The 24010-nt window shown below is 43.1% G+C and overlaps 2 protein-coding genes across 6 annotated transcripts in view; both read left to right on the top strand.

Annotated features, from left to right (window-relative positions):
- IFT122 (intraflagellar transport 122) overlaps window positions 1–8086 on the top strand; it is a 48895-nt gene extending 40809 nt beyond the window's left edge. For 4 of the 5 annotated variants that reach the window (XM_039547888.1, XM_039547891.1, XM_039547892.1 and 1 more), the window contains 7 exons: window positions 49–149; window positions 1407–1572; window positions 2589–2700; window positions 3438–3566; window positions 4554–4633; window positions 6576–6740; window positions 7496–8086. In XM_039547888.1, the coding sequence (XP_039403822.1) occupies window positions 49–149; window positions 1407–1572; window positions 2589–2700; window positions 3438–3566; window positions 4554–4633; window positions 6576–6740; window positions 7496–7585 (843 nt within the window). In that variant the 3' untranslated portion in view covers window positions 7586–8086. Of the gene's footprint in view, window positions 1–48; window positions 150–1406; window positions 1573–2588; window positions 2701–3437; window positions 3567–4553; window positions 4634–6575; window positions 6741–7495 lie in introns of those variants that run through there. The other variant, XR_005601336.1, reaches the window with a different exon arrangement.
- Window positions 8087–15583: 7497 nt separating this feature from the next.
- RHO (rhodopsin) lies at window positions 15584–21929 on the top strand. The gene is made up of 5 exons (XM_039547817.1): window positions 15584–16034; window positions 17570–17738; window positions 17895–18060; window positions 19563–19802; window positions 20876–21929. The coding sequence occupies exons 1-5, from the start codon at window positions 15674–15676 to the stop codon at window positions 20996–20998; spliced, it is 1059 nt and encodes a 352-aa protein (XP_039403751.1). The 5' UTR covers window positions 15584–15673; the 3' UTR covers window positions 20999–21929.
- The last annotated feature ends 2081 nt before the right edge of the window (window positions 21930–24010 follow it).

Here is a 24010-nt window from a genome sequence, read left to right as displayed (position 1 = left end):
GTGTTGCTTTTCTAGCTTAGAAATTTTTTAATGTTCTTTTTACCACAGGAAGAGCCCTTCAGTTTCCATTTGCCTGAAACACTCTTCAATATTTCCAGGTTTCTACTTCACAGTCTAACCAAGGAGACTCCGTTGGGCATCTCTAAAGTGTATCCTTGTAATGCAAAGCAAAATTCAAAAATTATATGAATTGAAGGGAATCCTGGCACCAGTCAGTGGTGTATAGTCTTGCTATTAGGGTACTCTAGTTCCTGGTTTTAGGGGTTCCCATGCTATTCATCTATTAGAGAAAATAAATGTGGGGCTGTCTTTAATCCCTGAGATGATGATAAACACCTCAAAACTATCACAGACTTAGGCACATCTAGCCATACGTGCATACATTAGAAGAGGCTATCATAAACTATCAAACATGTTGCTCACCTTTGTAAGAGGAGTGCCTTCCACGATGCCAGTCTCCAAACAAGATGTGTGGCTGTAAATATTGACAGTGCAGTAGCCACAGGTTGAAAGGCATTGGGAGAGAAACTCTGAATGTTGTTGCTTCTAACTGATAGATTCTGATTCTCCTCAGGCTAATGTAGCTGTGTGTTTCTAAATGGTAGATTCTGATTCTCATTTTCAGGTCTGATGTAGCTGTGTGCCAGGTACAAGACCAATTTTTTCATGGGTTCATTAACAAATTGATATGCTGCATCTCTTCAAAGTCCTTCACAAACTCCACAGGAGTCCCACTGCACTGGACAATAGCAGTTAAAAGGAGTCAGGGCAGTTCAGTGGATAGGGCAGTTAAGTGGGACTCAGGACACCTGGGTTCCACTTCTGTCTCTTCCATTTGCTTGCTTTGTTACCTTGGATAAGTCTTTTTTTTTCTTTCCCTGTGTCTCTCTTTTCTCATCTATAAACTATGTAGAATAGTATTATTACTCGCAAAGTGCTTAGAATTTACAGTGTTTTATCCATACATCTCTGCTTATTTGTTCCCCCCTGGGTGCACACTAATAAAGGGGAGGAGACATTTTGGTATAAGACATGGGAGAAAGTTCCTGGAAAAGTGCCATGGGATCTGAAATATCCACATGGTGCCAACAGGATTCTGATGTTTCAGATTATCGGCATGGGGGATGGTTCTTACAAGCATTAATGTTGGTGAGGTCAGAATATTACCTGAAACTGCATTATCCATGGGCCAGTTCCTTATCTCTCTAAAAATCATCCACTTTGGTATTTGAACAGTCCTCTCACATTTTGTTTATGTAAACACATTTATGTGAACAGATTTCTTTAGTTAAGGCCTTTTAAAGTATTGACATTTGTTGTGCTTGACTGCATAACTTCTCTGATTAAAAGTAACTGTGGTTTTTCCTGAATGCTACATATATGTTTGTTCCTTAATTTGATTATAGCAATACATTATTTGCACTAGCAAAGCAGAGTAAAGCTTTGGGTGCATATAAATTGGCCCGTCATGCCTATGACAAGTTGCAGGGACTGCAGATCCCAGCTAGATTTCAAAAATCAATTGAGCTGGGCAGCCTGACAATCCGATCCAAGCCATTCCATGACAGTGAAGTAAGTTCTGATATATATTATTTTAATTATTAGTATTTGACCTGATACAAGAGGCTTCTTTGTCATATGCACAAAAATGCTTAAAATGGATTTTGCACAGATTTGCGGTAATTACATTTCTGCAGGAAACAAAATCCTCTCACCATTATTCGCCATGTCAAGACTTTCTCTCCCTCTTCATTCCCAATGAAAATGAGACCCCTCTGTATGGACAAGTTCCTTCTTCACTCTCTGATCTCATATCCCTCTATTTCCCTGTCTGCTCACTCTGTTCCTTCAAGCTGCACCATCCCTCAATTCCATATGCACTTACTCCACAGAGTGTTTCCTTGGGTCTTTCTCTGTGTCCGTCTACAGTTGGAGGTCACTTGTGCTTGCCCCAACTGCTAGAGCTCCCTTTCTCCAACCCTTTGAATGGCTTTCCTTCCTCAAATCTTGCTTTAAAACATTCTTTTTTTCTTAGGTGAAGTGTGACTTCAGTGTTCTATAAAACTGTTTTTGATGGGGTGCTCACTAAAACAAATTGTACTGTGAAAATGCTTAACTGCAAATGAACACGCATCTTGCCATCTGCAATAATATAAACACAGAAAGACCATTGAAATCGATAGAGCTGCCTACGATAATTGTGCAGTTTAGAAAAAACAGAAATGCATGAATCAAAGGACCTAAATTTGATCGAACTACTGAGCAAAAGGAATTGCTTCAGTAACCTTTATTCATCCTTTTGGCAATGTGTATGTGGCCCAGGACTCTGCTGCAGCAGAAGCAAACAAAATTGCAACAGAAGAATGGTAAAACTGCTATTTTTAATGGGAAAACTTGTAGTTTTATTGAGAGAAGGAAAAATATTTGCAAAAGTTAAAAGGCTTGATTTCACCATTGTATTACTCCAGTTTTTTGCTGCTATGTGAACTCTGTTGGTGTAAAACTGGAGCAGTGCAGTGTGTAATCAGACCCTGTGTGTTCAGAATGGTCTGTTTGCAATTACGCTGCTTTGTGTGTGTGTCTTTCAGGAGCTTGTGCCCTTGTGTTATAGGTGCTCCACCAACAACCCCTTGCTAAATAATCTGGGGAATGTGTGCATTAACTGCAGACAGCCCTTCGTCTTCTCTGCTTCATCTTACGGTGCGTTGGAAAATAAAAATTGGTTGTACTTTCTATGCAGATAAATCTGTGCTTTCTCCAAAGGCTCAGTTAGTTGGTGTTAATTGTACATTATCAATATTTAATCAGTAGGTTGGTGCCCAGTAAATGCAGCTAACCCTAACATTTCCTGTGTAAAAACAACAAGGAGTCCAGTGTCACGTTAAAGACTAACAGATTTGTTTGGGCATAAACTTTCGTGGGTAAAAAACCCACTTCTTCAGATGCATGGAGTGTCCTGTGTAGTGTCACTTGGAGAAATATTTTTTTTCTTTAGTGTTGCTGGCACTGAATTAGTGCCACATCCCACCCCAGAGATGATGCGTTTTGTTGGTGAATGAGAACACCAGTTTTGTAGGCAATTAGTCGCTTTCTGAATAGAACACATTCTGGTGTCCAAGACTGTGTGAGATTTTTTGCTGCAAAATGGCCACTGTTTTGCTTCTGATGTCACAGCTCTGGCAGTATTGAATGTATTACTTTGTGGTGAGGCACCAAGAAGATATGAGGCACTTTATTAACCCAAAATCCATCCTTTAAAAAGCTTTATTTTCTGGATATGATATACTAAGTTGAATAATGAGAGTGTGGAGGTGGAAGAATGCCACTGTAGAGATCTGAGGACACGTAAATCTTTAAAAGACTTAGGCAAGGCCTGCTATAGATATTCTGAGTTCTTGTGGGTAACTGCTCTCTCCTTTTTCACGTGTGTCCTTTAGAAGTATTGCATCTGGTGGAGTTTTATTTGGAAGAAGGGATCACTGATGAAGAAGCTGTAGCTCTTATTGATCTGGAAGCACCAAGATTAAAGAAGAGAGAAGATAAATGGCAAGAGATGGCAAGTGATGGTATCCTTTCAATCCAGAACACTCTCTGGTTTTCTTAGGGAAAGAGTGGCAGTTTGGAAGACAGAGTTTTTGGTTGTGGGTTGCTGGGTTTTTTTGGATCTGTTATGCTTTTGTTGCATTTTAATCTGCTTCTTTTATGACTAGGGGACAGATTCATTGCTGACGTAAGTGGGTACAATTCCATTGTGTGTTTCTTTTTCAATTGCTGTAGCAACTAAAAAAGTACAGGTATATTAACCAATCCTAGTAATTTTAAAAGGATTTCTTTAGAAAAGTCAGTTTCATAATCTTGTCAAGAATTTTTAGGTTAAAAATAATACAGTTCACTTATTTTCCTGTAATTCTCTCTTACTTTCTATAAAGGATGGGAGGTATTTGGCTATCCATTATTCTCCTCTTGTATCACAGCTTTCTATCTTTCTTGCTAAGGAAGAACTGGATTGGGCCCCCTTTGAAGCCTGTCGTTGTTGTTGTTTATTTTATAGAATCCTAGAATTTTATATTGCTGTGGCACACAATGGTGCCAATTGTTGTTGGGGCCTGATAGTAGCAGATGAAATACAGTTACACAAGACAACATGGTCTTTGCCTCAGAGAGCTTTAAAATAGGTTGCCCAAAGTGAGGTGTTCGATGTTTACAGGAGGGTGGGGGAATGGAGGATGAGGGTACTACTAAGGTCACATGCGTTTATGTAGATTAGTTACTGCTAGTAACTTGGTGGTTTTAAGCTCTGCTGTTCCACAGCAATTGCTGCTTAGTGAGGTGTGGTACTCCAGTCTTCCTGGGCCAGAGTAAGCTGCTTCTGCAGCACTAATATAATCTAGGGATTACTCCAGTTTTATCTGAGTACTCCTATTTGCCTGACATGATGGGCGTTGGGTGAAGCAAGGAGTGAGAGCCCTACGACTAAGCCATAAGACAAGTGCTAGGGTAAAAGGATTTGATTTTGTAGGAGTTCTTGTTTCTTCCATAACAAACCTCTCTAGGAGCGCAGACGCTGAGATTTGATGACAACACAGACATTATTGAAGAGGATGATCCCTTTACAGCAAAATTGAGCTTTGAGGTGAGGATACATCATTTGAGTTTTCAAATGTTGCTGCCCTTGAGGCTGAAGATTGTTGAAGAAAAAGCAAACCCAGGGTGACTCGACCTGCAACTGTTCTTTCCATGCTATCACATCTCCTTTTGAGCTGGCATCCCACAGTTCCTTCTTTGTCACCGTTTACTGATCAGAAGCAGGTCTTGACAGACCACAGCCTCTCCGATTCCTTTACGAAGTGTTAATATGTTCTGTAGACCCCCCACAAGAAATGGAGGAAAGTGGGTGACTGGGAGGCTAGGAGCAGCAGTTGAGGGAGAATGGCATCTTTCTCATACAAAGTGATGAGTCCACAGGAAAGAAAAACCTGGAGAACCACTTATTCTATCTGAATGTCTTTTTCAAGAAAACTGTTTCTCTCTGGCTTCATCATCATCAATGGAAGAATAGTCTCCTGACATGCCTACCCACCTACTGCAGAAACAGATTTAAAAATTACTATGTTTTCTGCATGCTGCAGTTATGTGGCATGATTTAAAAAATCAAACTCTGAAGTTAGTTTGAACAGCCCTTTACTTTTTTCATAGTAGAGGGTTTACATAACACACAGATATAAACATGCCCAAGAGAGAGCCTCAAAGCAAGACATCCAGGATATAAAATGAGCAGGATATTCATATATAGGTAGTCCATGTTCCCTTTTACCATATTGTAAATCTGAAAAAAATAGTTACTCTGAATTTACACTGATGTAACAGAGAACATCAGCTGGCCAAGATTGTTAAATAAGGCCAGGTGGTGGTATTACTATTATTATTTGTATTATATTAGTGCCTAGGGAGCCCTAAACAACATCAGGGCTCCATTGTGTTACATGTTTTTACAAATGTAAGTAATAGATACTGCCTTGAAGAGCTTGCAATCTAAACAGACCAGACAGATGAAGATGCAGGGGAAAGAATATAACATGTGAGCAGATGGTCACTGTGATAGTCCGTAAATACCATTTTAGTTCTACAATATTTTTATTTCCTTATTACACCTCTACCCTGATATAACGCTGTCCTCGGGAGCCAAAAAGTCTTACCGCGTTATAGGTAAAACCATGTTATATCGAACTTGCTTTGATCCGCTGGAGTGCGCACCCTCCCTCCCCCCGGAGCACTGCTTTACTGCGTTATATCTGAATTTGTGTTATATTGGGTCGCGTTATATCGGGGGTAGAGGTGTATTTATTTGGATTGGCGTTTATTGGGAAGAGATTGAGATGAGGCAAAGAAAGGGAGAAGAGACATTGCAGAGACGGGAGGTAAAGGGGCAGGGGAGGGATAAGAGGAATGGGGGAAGGAGAAGAGGGAGCAGTATTAAGAGTAGGTGGAGTGCGGCAAAAAAACTCGATAGAGCTGGAGCAAACAGCCAGTCAGCATGGGAGAGAATGTCTGGAGAAAAAGCTGTAGACAGCAGTGGGCCCTTGATGTTATCTGTGCACATAATGTCTGTGTTCAGCTTCTTTAGCTCTGTTTCTCCCAGCTTGAGTTTCTGGTTGACTCCTTCCAGGAGTTTCTTTATACCCCAGTTTCAGATGGCTGGGGCACGGGTGAGTCCAACTGGAGACTGGTGTTCCCAGCAAGCAGCAGGGGGACTGTCCCCTAGACAGCTCAGGGTCTGGGTGGGTGCAGTTAAAAATAGACATTTTCAGGGAAGTTTTTGTAAATGGCTTTTTTTGTTTTAAATAAAGAATTGTGTTAATGGGAATGAGTAAAGCGCATTGAAAATACCTTGCTCACACCTGGCTTACTCCCACTGAGGACAGTGACAAAACTGCCATTGACTTCAGTGGGAGCAGAATCCATGTCTATTCTGTGTTAGCGCTTTCTACTGAGTAATAACACTCCACTCTTTATATTTATGTCATCTTTAAAATGCTTTGAAATTGTTACGCTTCATTCTTTTTTAAACGCTGCAGCAAGGAGGCTCAGAATTTGTTCCTGTGATAGTGAATCGTGCAGTTCTCCGGTCAATGAGCCGGAGGGATGTCCTGATTAAACGCTGGCCAAAGCCATTACAGTGGCAGTACTTCCGGTCCTTGCTACCAGATGCTTCCATTACCATGTGTCCAACATGCTTTCAGGTATAAGTAAAACGTTTTCATTGGGGTCTTTAAAAACTTGTTCCTAGTGAGAAACTAATTGTAATGGCCCTGATACGTTAATTTCTAATCCTCGATATGTACGCTCTGAAGTCCTGAATAGTAAATAAAGAGATCAAAATACCCTGTGTTACATACAGAGATGATAGGCCTTGCCAGAAGGGCTGGCTTCAGAATAGCTAGTGCAAGCTGAGATTGTAGAATGAAGTATTTGGGGACTTTGCAGGGATGACAAGAATTGTAGCCACTCAAGAAGTCCTAAAGTGAACTAAAAGAAGGGAAACACAGATTTTTTCCTCTGCCTTTCTAACCTTATAGCCTGGTTTAGTGGGGGCATGCAGCAAGTAAAAAAAATTTTTTTTCATTGTCGTTTCCCTCACCACAGGTATATTTTTTCAAAATATTCAATAGTTTGGTTATTTTTGGTTATGTGGTAGCAGAGAAAGCATCCTAAAGTCCACCCTCCTTTCTCACAGAGCAGTTGGGTTTCACTGGTTGGGTGAACTGACTTCCATAGCCTCTATGCTTATTTAATGAAATATTTGCTCTTATATTCCAAATTAGAGCTGTTACAAACAGCTTTAAATAACTTGTTATTGTGGAAACATTAACTCTGTTGTAACAGTAGCATCAGATATTCTGAGCCCTAGCAAAACCATTCCATTTCAGTTTCCTTTTCCTAGATGTGAGCCAGTAACAGTGTAATAGACATGCCTAAATCTGTTCCTAATTCACAGATGTTTCATTCGGAGGACTATGAGCTCCTAGTGCTCCAGCATAACTGTTGTCCATACTGTCGGAGAAGAATTGATGAGTCAAACCAGTGAAAAAGATCTATCCAAGAGATCTTTCTGCTATCACAGTGAAATGCATTGTAGACTAATGAAGCTTTCTTAACAGCTTGGTTATGTTGTTACATATATTTTCTCACTCTCTGTATGTTTCATAAGCAGTGGAAAAAGAGAAACCGTTAAATGTCACATGTGTCCTATCCAAACAAAATTTTATTTTTATGAGCAATGTAATTACAGAATTTCTATTTATTGCTCTTTGTTTTGTATATAACCACAGAGCCAAATGGGAAAAAAATGTACATATATATTTTTAAGGAACATTCCGCTTTTACTTTCAAGTGTCCTATGTTTATCATGGCAACCTACCAGTGTGCCACAGATTCGATAGGAACATTTTAGGATGAGATTCAGCCTTGAGATAATTCAGTTGACCTCATTGATTTTGCCCCTCTTTGTGCCAGGACTGAATTTGGTCATTAATATGTACTTGGTTGTTGACAGAACTCGAAATAAAAAGGGGAAGTTTTTGCATCAGTGTTCTATTTTCTTTAGAGTGTTTGCTGTAGCCTTTCTCTGAAATGGAATTTCCCAGTGGGAATATACCTTTTATATCATTTTGGCAGGGAATAGCATTATAGTTAGGAGCGCTCACACGTTAATGAATACATGATTAAAACCTTAGTGTGGACAAAGCAAGTTGTAGTTTTAATGTGTGTTAACAGATCAAGGTAAACCCTAACTTCCCCACCAGGTTTGACACAGACTAGCTAACACATGTCAAAACAAGTCACCGTGTCTACTAGGATTTTAGTTTGTGTTAGCCACGTGTATTAAAAACAGCTTTTTTCCTAGTGAAAAAATAAGCCACCAATTTATCAGGTGTAATTAATATATTGGAGGGTTCATGAAACGTGCCAACTTGGCAGGCATGGAAGGTAAAGGCTGGCCTCTATTTATCCACAGAACTGGTACATTATAGGCTTGTCTTCGCTGCAAAATTAACTCTGGCTCTTGCTTAGGTGTTGCTCCTAACCCGGCTCCCATTTGAACACACAACCTTGGGCCCGAGTATGGTGCTGTTTGTAATTCAGGCAAGCTGGCCTATCCTAGGATATAGCCCGAGCGCATTTTACACTCAGGCTGGTAATCACCCCACTTTTCAGGGAGTGCATAGGCTAAACCAATCAGGTACTGATAGGTCTCCAGTGCCGTTCTATAGTTTCCCTTTTGTGCCCAGAGGGACAGACAAGTTCTCCCACAATCCACCGGGAAAGAATCATAGAGCAGCACAATTTATTGTAGCACTAAGAACTATATGATATGACCCCAGAAGTCCTAGAGCCTCATACAGGTGTGTGCACCAGGGTGGACCAATAACTCAGACATGGCTTCGCAGTGTGCTTGCTCACATCTGGGCTAAGCTAACCCAGGTGCTGATCACCTGAGTTAACTCTGCAGTGAAGATGTGCCCTAAGAGTAGTTGCTGTGCAATCTTTCTCCACAACTATGTTTCAACCCTCACCTGTGGGGAGCAATTCTAGCAGGAGAGAAAATAGTTCATCTTGCATTGCTATTCAGTCCTTTGCTTGCCTGCTAATACTGACCTATAGGATGCTAACTGAAGTGATGATTTTTCATTATGTGAATACTGCACTAAACTAATAGTTGGACTTTGGAATAGGCCACTGAACAAGCAGTTAGCTGTTAACAACTATGGGTAGGTAACCACTTGGGCTGAATTTGAGCTAGTGACCTAGAAGTGACAGGTTTCTTCATTATTTTTAGTCAAATGTAGATAACAAGTAAGAGTATGCACACAGCATGCATGTTTATTAAAATCATGCCTACCACAAGTTTCCGTGTGTTTTCAAAGGAATATGATATTCATCTTTGCTTACTCTCCTAAACTATTGGACAGTGTTTCTGCATGCTGTTAAACAGCTACCAGCTGAATTTCAGTGGTGATTGAAATGATTCCTATGTGTACTTTAAATTGCTCTAAAAAGTGACTGTAAAAAAAAATAATAGCTTCAGTGGCCTTCCATATCTCTCAGTGATTCTGGATCTAATTTTGTTTGACACTTCAAAAAATATGCTGTTCTGTCTACCAGCTTTGTAAACATACTGATCTAAAAGTTCCACTCTTGCTTTCTTACTCATAAATTACTGTATGCAATGAAGACTGCAGTTGGAACTAATAAACAGTTCTGTTTGATACAGGAGCCAGAATTAGAATCTAGCTAGTTCTCCCATAATTGTGTTGGCTTTGCAAAGCCAGCAGGAGTGAAAAGCAGTAAAAATAAATAGCTATGATTTGTAATGACAGACAGGCAAAATATATTGAGTACAGAGGTTTCCGTTTTTTACAGACCCACTTCTCTGACCATAGATGCATTTTACATTTGAAAAGCGCTTTTGGTGCTTTCCCGAGAAAAGATGCTGTATAAAAGTAAGTCATGATGTGTAAATAAATGTTAGGCCCAATGTATTCTGAATTTTTAAAGTCCTGTAGTAGTCCCAATTTGCCCTGTGACATTGAAGCTGTTCTTATGTAACTTCAGCATCTTCTGACAATAACATCATGGTAGAATAAAACTCTTAAAATAGAATCATCAGCTTACAAGATGGCACCAAAAATGACCTTTCCAGCTCTGCGTCCCCTCAGCCACTTACCCTTCACTAGACCTGGTGGGGATAGCAGCATAGACCACTTTCTGAAACTTGTCCTAGGCTTGTTCTTTTACCCTACTCCTACTTGCCTTCTCTATCTGTGACGCGCTTCAGGCTCTAAGCTGTGGACAGCAGTTGCAATATCAGCAATGGCTTACTGCATCAAAGCTTAATGTGACAAATTTGAATATCTGGAAGGATAAACCTTTAATCCTACTCTATGCCCAGGCATATGTGCTAACAACTACGTTGGTGCTTAGATAACTGCAATACAACTTGAAAGTAGCTTTGGTAACAAAAAAAGTTAATAGAGGTGGAGTTTTGGAATGGGTAATCTATTAGAGAGGACATGGTACTTTAGTTCAGAGTATGGTATTTGCATATAAGTGTGCAGAAAGACTGTCTCCTCTTCTATACAAATGTCACAAGTGCCCATTTCCCTAGTGTAAATACTATATTCTATACAGCCTAGTCTTCCTCTGATATTGTGAGGCATTCCAGTTCCCATGACGGCATGACACTGTTTTCAGTGACAAGCTGGGTGGGGTAATATCTTTTCTTGGACAAACTTCTGTTGGTGAAAGAGACAAGCTTTCAAGCTACACAGAGCTCTTCTTCAGGAGGATGGCGTGGAATGCACTCTCAGCAAGTTCGCAGATGACACTAAACTGGGAGGAGTGGTAGATACACTGGAGGGTAGGGATAGGATACAGAGGGACCTAGACAAATTAAGGATTGGGCCAAAAGAAACCTGATGAGGTTCAGCAAGGACAAGTGCAGAATCCTGCACTTAGGACGGAAGAATCCCATTCACTGTTATAGACTAGGGACTGAATGGCTAGGAAGCAGACCTAGGGGTTACAGTGGGCGAGAAGCTGGATATGAGTCAACAGTGTGCCCTTGTTGCTAAGAAGGCTAATGGCATTTTGGGCTGTATAAGTAGAAGCATTGCCAGCAGATCGAGGGACGTGATCATTTCCCCTCTATTTGACATTGGTGAGGCCTCATCTGGAGCACTGTGTCCAGTTTTGGGCCCCACACTACAAGAAGGATGTGGAAAAATGGGAAAGAGTCCAGTGGAGGGCAACAAAAATGATTGGGGGCTGGAGCATGTGACTTCTGAGGCGAGGCTGAGGGAACTGGGATTGTTTAGTCTGCAGAAGAGAAGAATGGGAGGGGATTTGATAGCTGCTTTCAACTACCTGAAAGGGGGTTCCAAGGAGGATGGATCTAGACTGTTCTCAGTGGTACCAGATGACAGAACAAGGAGTAATGGTCTCAAGTCGCAGTGGGGGAGGTTTAGGTTGGATATTAGGAAAAACTTTTTAAGGTCAGGCTTGACAAAGTCCTGGCTGGGATGATTTAGTTGGGAATTGGTCCTGCTTTGAGCAGGGGGTTGGACTAGATGACCTCCGGAGGTCCCTTCCAACCGTGATATTCTATGATTCAGGTCTGGGGAAAGTGTCAGCTAAATACAAGGTGGAACAGATTATTTAGCGTAAATAGTTAACACATCTGTTTCCAAAGATTTATGACCACGGGACATTCCCCTCTGGGACTGAAGTTTTCCATGCATGGTCTCCTGAGAGCAAATGTTAGCGCACCCCTGGATATAAAACTTGAGCAAAATCCCTCCACTGACTCTTTAACGTAAGGGCTAGATTTTGAGGCTGATGCAGGAGGAAGTCAGTTTACTCCATTTTCCTGTAACTAAACTGTATATCAGGGATTGGCAACCTTTCAGAAGTGGTGTGCCGAATATTCATTTATTCACTCTGATTTAAGGTTTCGCGTGCCAGTAATACATTTTAACATTTTTAGAAGGCCTCTTTCTATAAGTCTATAATATATAACTAAACTATTGTTGTATGTAAAGTAAATAAGGCTTTTAAAATGTTTAAGAAGCTTAATTTAAAATTAAATTAAAATGCACAGCCCCCCCGGACTGGTGGCCAGGACCCAGGCAGTGTGAGTGCCACTGAAAATCAGCTTGCATGCCGCCTTTGGCACCCATGCCATAGGTTGCCTACCCCTGCTGTATATACTAGGTTAACAAGGCGTGGGAGCAGCCTGGTCTGGAGCAATAAGACTAGATGGGACACAAGCATTGCCCAGCATTCTCGCTCTAGCCAAAATTGCCATAGGGACTTGAGCTGGCCTCTGAGCCTCTACTTCCCTATCTGTAAAACTGGGGAGATGATCCTTTCCCAGCTGACTGGAGTGGTGAGAGTTAGTGAATGTTTATGTAGCACTCTGAGTGTGTTACGTGCTAAGTTTATATTGTTTATCACTAACAAAATGTAATAAAAAGGCAGAGGAAAAAATAGATTTTTGGGTTTAAGTAGTAGTAATAATGGTGGTGTGATTCTTGAGAGAATCGCGTTCTCCATAAGAGATTCTCTCTCTACTGTTAACTTCAGTATTTTCATCCCCCGTACGTACTGTCCCATGGACTCTATAGACTTTAAAACAACCAATGTCCAATTAGATTTTTTCAGTCTAAATAATTACTTTAAAATGATTCTCATTGTACTGAGAGGGAAAACAGAGAAGCATGGAATATCTGGGAGTTTCAAACAGCAGATTCTCCTGTATCTATTGCTGCCTTATCAATTTAGTAAGTTGATGCTTCAGAAAAGTTTGAGTGACAGCTTGAGAGATTGAAGTCCCCTGACTTCCACAGAGCAAACAGAACATTAGCATTAGTTCGGTGAGAGTTGCTACGTGGCCCTGCCAAATGTGCCCCTCCCCACTGAGCAAGAGGGAGATGGGAATTATTATTTGCTAAGCACTGCCACTGGTGCTGGAGAAATAGCAAATAAAGACAAGGTTTGCCAGAAGAAGTTGAGAAGATGACACACCAGGAGATCCAGAGACAGGTGTTAATGTTTCACTTTTTCATTTCTCCCATTATGGCACAATATTAGGGCAGACAAGGCATGTGGCTGATGTAGGCTAAAGCTTGTAGGCATCATAGAACAACTAGCTCATTCAGTCCTTGACACCTCTGCTGTCAAGTCTCCAGCTGGGATGCCAGTTATGGAGCAGATATCTGGCTGCTGGGAACTGTACTGAGACCACCAATTCATTTCATGTGGGCCACAGACCAGCTTTCAGATGATAACAGGGCTTGGGCCAAGCTCCAATTGATGATGATCTAGAGTTCAAAGGCTGCATATCCCATTATCAGTTCCCTGAGTCACCCAGCCTCTATCCCACCCTACGTAATGTGGTTTTTACATCATAGTTATACATTCCTTGGAGGAGGAGGAGGAAAAAGGGCTCAAAGCTCATCCATGCAACCTGCCTCCACCGTGCTAGCACTTCAAGAAAGTACAATACGGGTACTGGACGTGCCTACAATCAAAAATAATTACTACATACCTACCCCTGCTGATAATTATATTTCTTCCTTCTCTAGTGCATTCCACCACTATGTAAAGGTGCTCTACAGCCATTAACAAATTAAACGTCACAACGCCCCTGGGAAGTAGAGAAATATAATGATCCCCATTGCACAGATGGGGCAAAGGGGGAGAGAGCAGCTACTGCCCATGAAAGTGGCCTATTATTTGGGTGCCTCTGTTTTCTGGCTGCCCAGCTTTAGCCATGTGGGATCCAGCTTTCAGAAGAAATCAATGCAAGCTACTGGTGATCAGCTCTACAGCTCTAAATGGGGCACCCAAAAATGGAGAGACCCAATCTTAGCGATCAGTTCTGAAAATGTACACCTCAGTGAATTGCGTTAAGGGCACACAGCAAGCATGCGGCAGAGCTGGGACCAGAAGCAGAGGTTATACTTGCTGTCTGGTTTTCCCTCTAGTCTGTACATGATATCTGTGTGTGTGATAGATTAACAAAGGGACTTAGGTGTGGTGATGCTGAGCATTGCCACACCACACTCTTAGGCACCTACGAAATCGCTGGGCTTCACAAAGCCTGAGTGTGGCACCTAGGCTCCCTTTACTAGGAATGGGGAGAGACAGCACCTCAGAATGGGACCACAAAAGCCAGCACACTAGGGGCCTCTGTTTAAGCTAGCCAATGGGAGACACCGAGCCTGGAGGTATATGCTAGGCACGTAAATCCGGGCTCCCTCTGGTTGGGATTCTCAGCTGCCAACCCTTTCTTGGGGTTATAACTATAAGCCCAGTGGTTAGGTTACTCACCTCTAGGGTTGCCACCTGTGAGGTACAAGAGATTGAGACCTCCAGGATGATCCTGAGCCTATAAAACTGGACATCTGGCAGTGCGTACTGAGCACTCTTTACGGCTTTCCCAGGACGGCTACCTTAAAAAACGTGGCAACCTTACTGGGACGTGGGACACCCCTGGTTTGTCCCCCTTCCCCACCTGAGTGGGGGAAGGGATTACCTTTGATCCACCATTTCTTAGGTGAGTGCTTGAACCACTGGGTAATGGGATAGTCAGATGGCGGCGGGAGGGAACTGAGATTCCACTTCTGATAAATAATGAATGGCCCATTGGGCCAGAGAGACAGCACGCAAGCATGAGAAAGACTCTGTAGCCTAGCACAAAGGAGATTGAGGATCCAATCCCCCTCTTCCAATGACTTCTTAAAATTATTTATCCACAGTGGAACAGCTTTGACAGGAGACTGAGAGATCTCCACCTCAGAATAGCCCATAGCCCAGTGGCGAATGCACTCACCTGCGAGATGGCAGATTACTTCTTTCCCCCTCAAGTGGAGGGACTTAAACCGGGGGTCTCCCACAACCAGGTGAGTACCCTCCAGTGGACTAAAAGTCATGAAGGGGCTCTTCCTCTGCCCTCTTGTGTAAGCTCACCTATCGAGGGACTGAGCCATAGAAGAGCTCAGTGCATGCTTACTCGATCCAGTCCTGCAGGTGAGTTAGATGGAGAAATGCCTATTCCCCCCTCATTCATGCATGGCTCTGGGGCTTAGGTGTCGGGACACTTGGCATGGATCTGCAGTGCCTATGCCCAGAGGTGGAAACATTGATGCCTAGGGAACTTTTATTGCAAAAACTTAGGCGCCAAGTGAGTTTAGGGTTTGGTGGCAGCTGATTGGGGATTTGGGAAATCCCAGTGGGGCCTCATTCTAAAATTTAGGCAATGGAAGTGATAGGTGCCTAAGTCCTTTTGTGAATCCAGCCATATGAGTTCAATGTTCTCTGGTAACCATTTTGCAGCCCAGAAACAGGTGTCACCATAACACCTTCCTGGGAAAGCCAATTAACAGTTGAAATCCTAGCTTGGATTATTATGATCAATAATGCCATAAGCCTTAATCATGCTGACACTGATATTAAAAGCTTACCCAAGGTGGCACTTTATAAAAGCTACAGAACTGAGAATAGCATAGCCAGCTTCTGCTCAAATGTTAAGAAGGAGGTGAATTTCAAAAGGGGAGCCACAAAGGAAGCAAAACATACTTGTAAGTCCAAAAATACCTCTGGAACTGCAACCATGAATGGAACAGAGGGTCCAAATTTCTATGTGCCCATGTCCAACAAGACAGGGATAGTACGGAATCCATTTGAGTATCCTCAGTACTACCTCGCTGACCCATGGAAGTTCTCTGCACTGTCTGCTTACATGTTTCTGCTGATTCTCCTTGGCTTCCCTGTCAACTTCCTGACTCTGTATGTCACCATCCAACACAAGAAACTCCGGACACCCCTCAACTACATCCTTTTGAACCTGGCCTTTGCTAACCTCTTCATGGTCTTTGGAGGATTCACCACCACCATGTACACCTCAATGAATGGTTATTTTATATTTGGGACAACAGGCTGCTACATTGAAGGTTTCTTTGCTACACTGGGTGGTAAGTTTTCTACATGTATAAATAACCAATCTTTACTTTAGACCATAGTCCATTCTGTGCTTTGCTGCACATTGGCCTACCCACATTTGCCATCCCTGCCTTTCAACTGCCTTTCTCTCCACATCTTCCCATTTCATGATGAGGTGCTTGATGTCATTCAGACCTATTCGTTTCCACGTTATTCGCGGTCTTCCTCTCTTTCTGGCTTCCATTCAAGGGTGGTATTTGGTGTAAATAACCAAGAGGCATTTTTAAAATCTCCTTCTTTTGGGTTTCCCCCAAGATTTTAGGAAAGAGAGAGATCAGATTGTCTCGATGTGCACCCTAAAAGGCAACTGGAATAGAGAAATTACGTTGCAATTTGGGCTAAGTTAAAGTTGTGATATTTCAAGGCAGGAAATAAATGGGGGAGAAGAAATAAAGCATCATTATTTTCTGCCTTCTTTTAGCACTTTGGGGGAAGCCCAGCTATTGAGTATCCTGAAAAATGTAGAGTGTAGGATTGACAAGTGACCTGCAACAGATTTTAAAATGTTCGGTTTGTATCCTTTTTGCCTTGTTCTTTTAACCTTAGAAATAACAAATCTGCTTTTCCCTGGTGTTGCCTGAGGACTTTCTGAGACTCTCAGCTCATGTCTGTTGTGAACTCTTACACTCTCATTGAAGAGGCCGGGTTATTTAGCCTTTAACAAAGTCATCCTTTCTTCCAATATCAATCAGGCTTTAGGCTAAACTGCGGGACTAAAAAACCCTTCCCCTCTCAGTTCAATTCAGTTTTCAGATATCTGTCTTGTGAGGTCATTTCATTAGTTCCCCAGCCACCATACAGTCTTAATGTGTAGACCTAAATTTATGACAAAATAAACAAGCAGGAAAAAGAAATACTGCTGTTGTGACAACAACCTTTCTAGCCTTCTTTATCCATATAAAGAAGGCAAAAAGGGCACATGCCCAATTTCCCTTCCTGTATAGGTCACCTTTAAAATGCCCTTACTAACCGAGCTTCTGATCTTGAGAAGTACTGAGCAGTGGGTGGAAATCAGTGGGAAATCAGTGCTCATTACCTCTTGGAATCTGGCTCATGGATTTTTAAGTAGAGATACAAATATGGAGAGGAGAGATTGAACTCATCCATGTGATAGGATGATGCAGTAGGGCACAAAACACTAGCAAAATGATGGGTACAATGATCAGTTGTAGAATAAGATACTTGTGCATTCCTTACTATATTTTAATTCAGATGTGTGACATTAACATTCCTTGAAACCTTACCTAGATTTCTTTGCCATTTAGAGACTGCAGTGGAAATCATAACGTAAAAATTAATCCAACCTCAGTCACCAGCTTTAGGAATTATTTTGGAGACATTCTATGGCCTATGCTAGGCAGGAGGTCAGATTAGATGATCACAATGGTCCCTTCTAGTCTTAGAATCTATTAAAAGGACTCATTTACATGGCTACGTGTTTTCTTTTTCTTCTGTTGTTGGTAACGGTCTATGTGTGTGTGTCTCTCTCTTTCTCTCTCTTTTACAGGTGAAATAGCTCTGTGGTCCCTAGTAGTCTTGGCCATTGAAAGATATGTGGTTGTCTGCAAGCCCATGAGCAACTTCCGATTTAGTGAGACCCATGCCTTCATGGGTATCATTTTCACCTGGGTCATGGCCCTGGCCTGTGCTGCTCCTCCACTGTTTGGATGGTCTAGGTATGGATTGAACATTTTCTGAAATGATACCCCAGCTAGCATGGTGTTAGCAGCAGTTAATGAGGTGTTTTACATATTTCTCTAGCAGCATTCCAAGTAAAGCAACCTCATTCACCAGCTCAAGAGCAGACACTAATCTCATTGGTTTAACTGCAGGTACATCCCAGAGGGTTTGCAGTGCTCATGTGGAATTGATTATTACACTCTGAAACCTGAGGTCCACAATGAATCTTTTGTCATCTACATGTTTGTGGTTCACTTCCTCATTCCACTGATCATCATTTCCTTCTGTTACGGGCGCCTGGTCTGCACTGTTAAAGAGGTAGGTAGACCTGTTAGAGATGACCAAAAACCTGCATCTGAAGCCTATTCTCCCCTACCCCAGATGCTGGGAGACTTCAGATCCAGATCTGAACTCCACAGCTGGCTCGATTCCTGTGGTGGAATGAACCATAACCCCAGAGCCAATCAGCCCTGACATTTGGGGAGCTAGGGTGATGTGAATTTGATGTTTCTAGCTCATCCCACCCCTAAAGCCTTCACAAACTCTCTGGACAGTCAGTTTCAGCATGTCCCCCAGTTACTTCTGGGGGAATTCTGCACTACGCGTGCAGAATTCATGTCCCCCGCAGATTTCTTTGTTTCCCCATAGAAAACGATGGGGAAGCAAACAGAAGCCTCAAGAGCAGTCACACGCCCCTCCCCAGCAGCATGGATGCATCATTTTGGGCTCCTGGAGCAGCCAGTGGAGAGAGAAATCACTGTAGGGGGGTGAGGGTGCTCTTACCCTGCACCGGGCTCAGCTGCTAGTTCTGCATGGGCTGGGGGTGAGGAAGGACAGAACTTCCTACTTCTCCCCCTGCAAGAAGCAGCCAGGGCTAGGGCTGGGGCTGGGTCAGACCCACTCCCAGAAACCTCAACAGGCTGTCGGAGCTCTGGACCCTCCCCCTGCTTCCTGCCCCCATCGGTCCTCAGAAGCAGGGGGGGATCACTGTATGGGGAGCTGCTCACCTGTCTGCCCAGCTCCCTGTGCATCTGGACCCCCCCAAACTCCCATCCCCCCCCTCTTCCCTGCATCTGGACCCCTGCATCTGCACCCAGCCCCCCCACTCCACTGAGCCCAAGCCACGGGGAACCCAGACTTCCACCCCACCAAGCCCCACTCCTCCAGCATCCAGACCCACCTGCTGAACTCCCACACCTAGACCCCCCCTCCCAAGCCCCATCCCCCAACACCCAGACCCCCACCCCGCTGAGCCCCAGCCACCTTCACCTGGACTCCTCTGCAGAGTCCCATTGCCCTTGCACCCAGAACCCCTAGTGAGACCCTGTGCATCCAGACCCCTCACTGAGCTGCCTACACTCAGATTGCCCCACACAGAACCCTCTCACCCCACACCTGGATCCCCCCACACTAAGCCCCTCCACACTTGGATCCTGCCGGGCTGAGTCTGCCGACTCACACTGGGATCAGGGGCCAAGGCTGGGCATGCATGTGAGACTCTATCCCTCTCCCTTACTATTGTGGTGCACCCGGCGTGGAGGGGCAGGCCCAGCCCTTGTGCTGTGTGAGGGTCAGGTGCAGCCTCACCACCAAGTCTGTGCCCCAATGAGGGCTGCAGAGTGATCTTCTACCTCCAGGCAGCCAGTGGCCTGTGCTCCCTACTGCCATGCTGAAGCCTCCATATTTATGTATTGACAAAATATGCAGAATTTTAAAATATTGTGTGTAGAATTTTTATTTTTTTGGTGCAGAATTCCCTCAGGAGTGCCCAATATATCCCCCGCCGCACCATCGTCATTTCAATGGTCTTATCTCTTTAGGCTGCAGCTCAGCAACAGGAATCTGCCACCACCCAGAAAGCCGAGAGAGAAGTTACTCGCATGGTCATCATCATGGTTATTTCATTCCTCATTTGCTGGGTCCCCTATGCCAGCGTGGCTTTCTACATTTTCACCCACCAGGGATCTGACTTTGGCCCTGTCTTCATGACTATCCCAGCTTTCTTCGCCAAGAGCTCTGCTATCTACAACCCAGTGATTTACATTGTAATGAACAGACAGGTAAGTGGCAAATCCCTCATCTTGTTCTTTGTTTTATTTAATTTCTTAATAGTTTACAGAGTTATAGCACCTAGATCATATTTTTAAAGCTCTTTTTTGCTCACTGTGGCACGAATTGGGCTTTTTCAAGGCAAGTTTGTTTCTGTAATAAAAAGGGACATTGAATAATTGTCTTGCTGTCCTTTAGTATTACCTAAATCCACTGAACGCTACTGGAAGTCATCAGGACCGTCTCTTTGAAATGATCAATGCATTGATTTTGTTAAATATCTAGGACTGTATTCTGATCTCAGTTACAATGGTGCAAACATTTTGATTCAGTAGAGATGCACTAGTCTAACAGAGCCAATAATAAGAATACTCAGTAAGGTTAAGGTAATCCTGAATAGAAGTTGTAGCTAGTTTTAGGAAGTGGGAAAGGGTTAGGAACATAAGATTTGACAGAGCGAATAAACCATTAATGTAGCAAGTCTAGTATTCTACCTCCAACAACGAGCAGCACCTGGTTCTTTAGGGCAACTTAGTCCACAAAAACCTCCCCAAAATGCACTTGGCCCTCTGTACAATGCTACATCAGAAGCAGAAATTCCTTCCAGATCCCTGGTGTGATCATCTTATACTGCAAAACATGAGCTTTGGTAACCCCCCCCCCCTCTTTTTTTAGCATTTTTTATTATTTTAGTCAGATATTGACTAAATATGTGAATTGACTAAATTGTGATCTCTCAAGGGTCAACCCATGCTTGCCTCACTCAGATGAGAAGCCCCATTCACTTCAATAGGATTGCTCAGCTAAGGGATCCAATGCAAGTCCCACTGAAGATAGTGAGAGTCTTTCCATTGACTTCAGTGGGAGTTAGATTGTTCCCAAGGTGTGCAGACTTTTACAAGGGAGCATCTTCATTAGCCATAGTTCCCTGAATTTCCTCCTTCATTGTGTTAGTCAGAAATCCCTCCAGGTGCATTACTGACCTATTTAATGTAAGGGTATTCACAATGTGTAGGGTTGGCTGGCAGTTGTCACTCTGCCTGCATCGGCTGGTTACCTCTGCCGACCTTGTTTTCTTCTCTAGTTCCGTAACTGCATGATCACCACCATTTGCTGTGGAAAGAACCTGCTGGCTGATGACGACGCTTCTGCTGGCACCAAGACAGAGACTTCTTCAGTCTCCACCAGCCAGGTTTCTCCTGCATAGATTCCTCATGGAAGCCGTTGATCTCAGAGCTGGCATGCCTTGTCAGCAAGGATGCGCAAGTCCCATTTGCATGCATGTAGTCATGTCCACCATCACCACCGCCTGCATGTGATTCACAGTTAACCCAGCAGAATGGACTTTTCAGTTCTGACAATAGAAATCATTTGACAAGGTTGTACATATTTTTTGTAATTAAGTACAAAGGGCTAGTTTCTCAGTCAGCCGGTGTACATGTGCGTATATCCATTGACTTGTATAGCATTATCCCAATTTACACCGACCAAGTATCTGGGTCATGATCCTTAGCTTCATACAGAGGGACGAATGGAAAAGATTAGTGAGGCCGCAGCCTTGTGGATTCATCCCTACCATGGCATCTGTTCTGGATGTGAACCACAGGGGCCATGGTTAGGAAGTCCACCGTAAAGAGCCAAGACACAGCAATCTAGCGAGGGATGAGGTACATCCGTGTTACAAAGCTGGGATCAGTGGGGGTGCATGAAACCTAGTGAGCAGTAGCTAGGGTTGCCACCTCTCCGGGTTTTACCTGGACAATCTGATTTTTGGCTTCTGTGTCCGGGTGCCATTTAGACTTGCCAGGTGCCCAGTTTTTGACTGGAAAGTCCAGTCAAAAAGGAGACCAGGCAGTGTCTGGCCAGACACCACAAATCTGGTTACTGCAAGGCATGGGGAGGCACCAGGTCATTAACCCACACCAGCCCCTGCTCAGCTGGGGCCATCTCCTACCTCCAGGAGGCTCCTTTTCAGGCTGCAGCAGCTCCCATCCCAGCCTTAGAGCTGACGGAGCCCAGCTGGGGGAGATGAGGGGAGGGAAGAAGAGGGAGGTGGAGATGATCCAGTGAGGGGGTGGGAGGAGCGAACGACAGGGCCAGGGCTTTGGGGGGAACAGGCAGAGCAGGAGTGGGGGTCTTGGGGGGAAGAGGCGGAGATGGGGTTGGGGGCTGGGGGAAGAAGTGGAGAAGGGGACAGGGCCTCAGGGGTCTGGTTACCAGCAGTTAGAAAGGTAGCAACCCTAGTGCCAGTGACATTTAAGGGTTTACAGTGTGGTAAGAGTTGACCATTAGTAGCATCTCTAGAGTAATCTTGGGGAGGATTCTGGTCTTTCCCTTGCCCCCACCAAACTCCCCTGCACACAACCAGTTAGCTATGCTGTGCACAAGGGATAGGATTTGAATCGTAGGCAACAGCTGATTTGCAGTGTCTTTTCCGTAGCATGTGACGTTATATTTCCATGGTAATATATATAGTCATTTGGCTTCCTCCTGACTCCTCCTACATGTCCATAGACCACACCCCTATAGTTTGAGCTCTTTATGGTTCTCCTGTGGTTCACCTACCAATTTTCAGCTGTAATTTGATTTGGCACACACCAAGTAATAGGTTTTGGCCAACGCTTGTGCTTTTTGAGGATTGATTGGTGGCAAATTGCTCCGCTTTTCTTCAGTTCACAGCAAGCAAGCCATGGGAGCATATGGCCCAGAGACTTCAACATATGTTTAAAGCGCTAAAAGATGGCATAATGCAATTGTACCAATGTTCTTTATTTTTATTTTTAGCTCAGTTATACAAATAAGATGTTTTTCTCGCCCTTCTGTTATCAACATTTGAAACTATTCTTGTACAGTATTATCCTCTCCGATTTCTAATTCTGTGCAGCTTTGCAAGATCTGATAGAGAAGGTCTATAGAAACTATGCAAGTTAAACCTTTAATAAAGAGCAATTTGCAAGTACAAGTCTCTCATTATTTATTTTTAATTGATACTTCTACATATTCAGTGAAATCTGAAGATCAAAGGTTCATGAATCATTCAGTGGTTAGGTTGAAGGCTCATTCATATGCTCAGAATCTGAAATATTTTTTTGATAGGAAAGAAAAGGAAGGGTTTGTTTTTTTTTCAGTTGTCCAGTTATACTTTCCTCTACAGGAATAATGGAAGAGCTTAGGATGGCTGACAATAAACCATTGCAGTTTTGACATAGTGATGTGGCTGCTGATATATCCAAGTGTGTGGGGTGGGGGAGGGGTTTGTTACTCTGAGTTGTTTTAGTGTCTGATTAAACACATCACACCTAGAACCTTTTTGAGATTTCGAACAATTTTCCTATCCCAAAAAAGTCAAACTCTCAAACATTTTCTGAACTGAAAATTGAAGAAAAATGCAGTTTTGGGACAATTGAAATATTTCATTTGATAATTTCAAAGCATTTTGTTTCCATTTTGACCATTTAAAATTTGTTACTAGTAAGCGATTTCAAACCAGGAAATTGGACATTTTTGTTTAAAAAATGTTGAACCAGGAGTTTCCAACAAACATTTTTTAATCTAAGCTGACCCTTTCCTGAGGGAAGTTTTGGCTTCCATGAATCAGGATTTTTTGATAAAAATTTTTGATAATTTTTTTTTAAATAATTTCCCAACCAGCTCTAAGCACACCTTTTTCTTCTGGGACTCTGCTTTTCTGATTTCATAAAGTGGTTCTGCTCCAATGTTAACTGGAGAGTTTCGTTTCTTTTGCTCATAGTGAGAGAAATATTTTGACACACTAGCAAATACAGAGATGATATTGCCCTAATTCTCAGGTTAATAGTTTATTCCTCCAATCAGAGTGAAGTTAGCAACAGCATCAGGTAGCCAGCTCACCACCTTGTTTATCCATGGAACCACCTGGGCACAGCAGTGCAGCCTTCTCTCTATATGAGCCCTGGCACTGATCTGGAAGGACGGCTGGCAGGGGTAACAGAGCAATTCAATCACCATAGTTCATGCAATTACAGGCCTCTCTGTTGATGACACTTCCAGTTGTGAGGGTGGTGATTTTGTGATGTGGACAACAGGAATTTGACTGAGACCATCACTTCTTTGTTATATAGGCCTCCACGAGACATCAGCTGGAAATTCCTGCTCTAGCACAGGTTTAAATCAGTGACCAGATGTGAAAGGTTTAAAGTGCTCAGTGATCTGAAGGGGAGATGGTATCAGCAACTAAGTT

The sequence above is a fragment of the Mauremys reevesii genome, linkage group 7 (assembly GCF_016161935.1).
Source record: "Mauremys reevesii isolate NIE-2019 linkage group 7, ASM1616193v1, whole genome shotgun sequence".
NCBI lineage: Eukaryota > Metazoa > Chordata > Testudines > Geoemydidae > Mauremys > Mauremys reevesii.
This window is presented reverse-complemented; position numbering and strand designations above follow the sequence as displayed.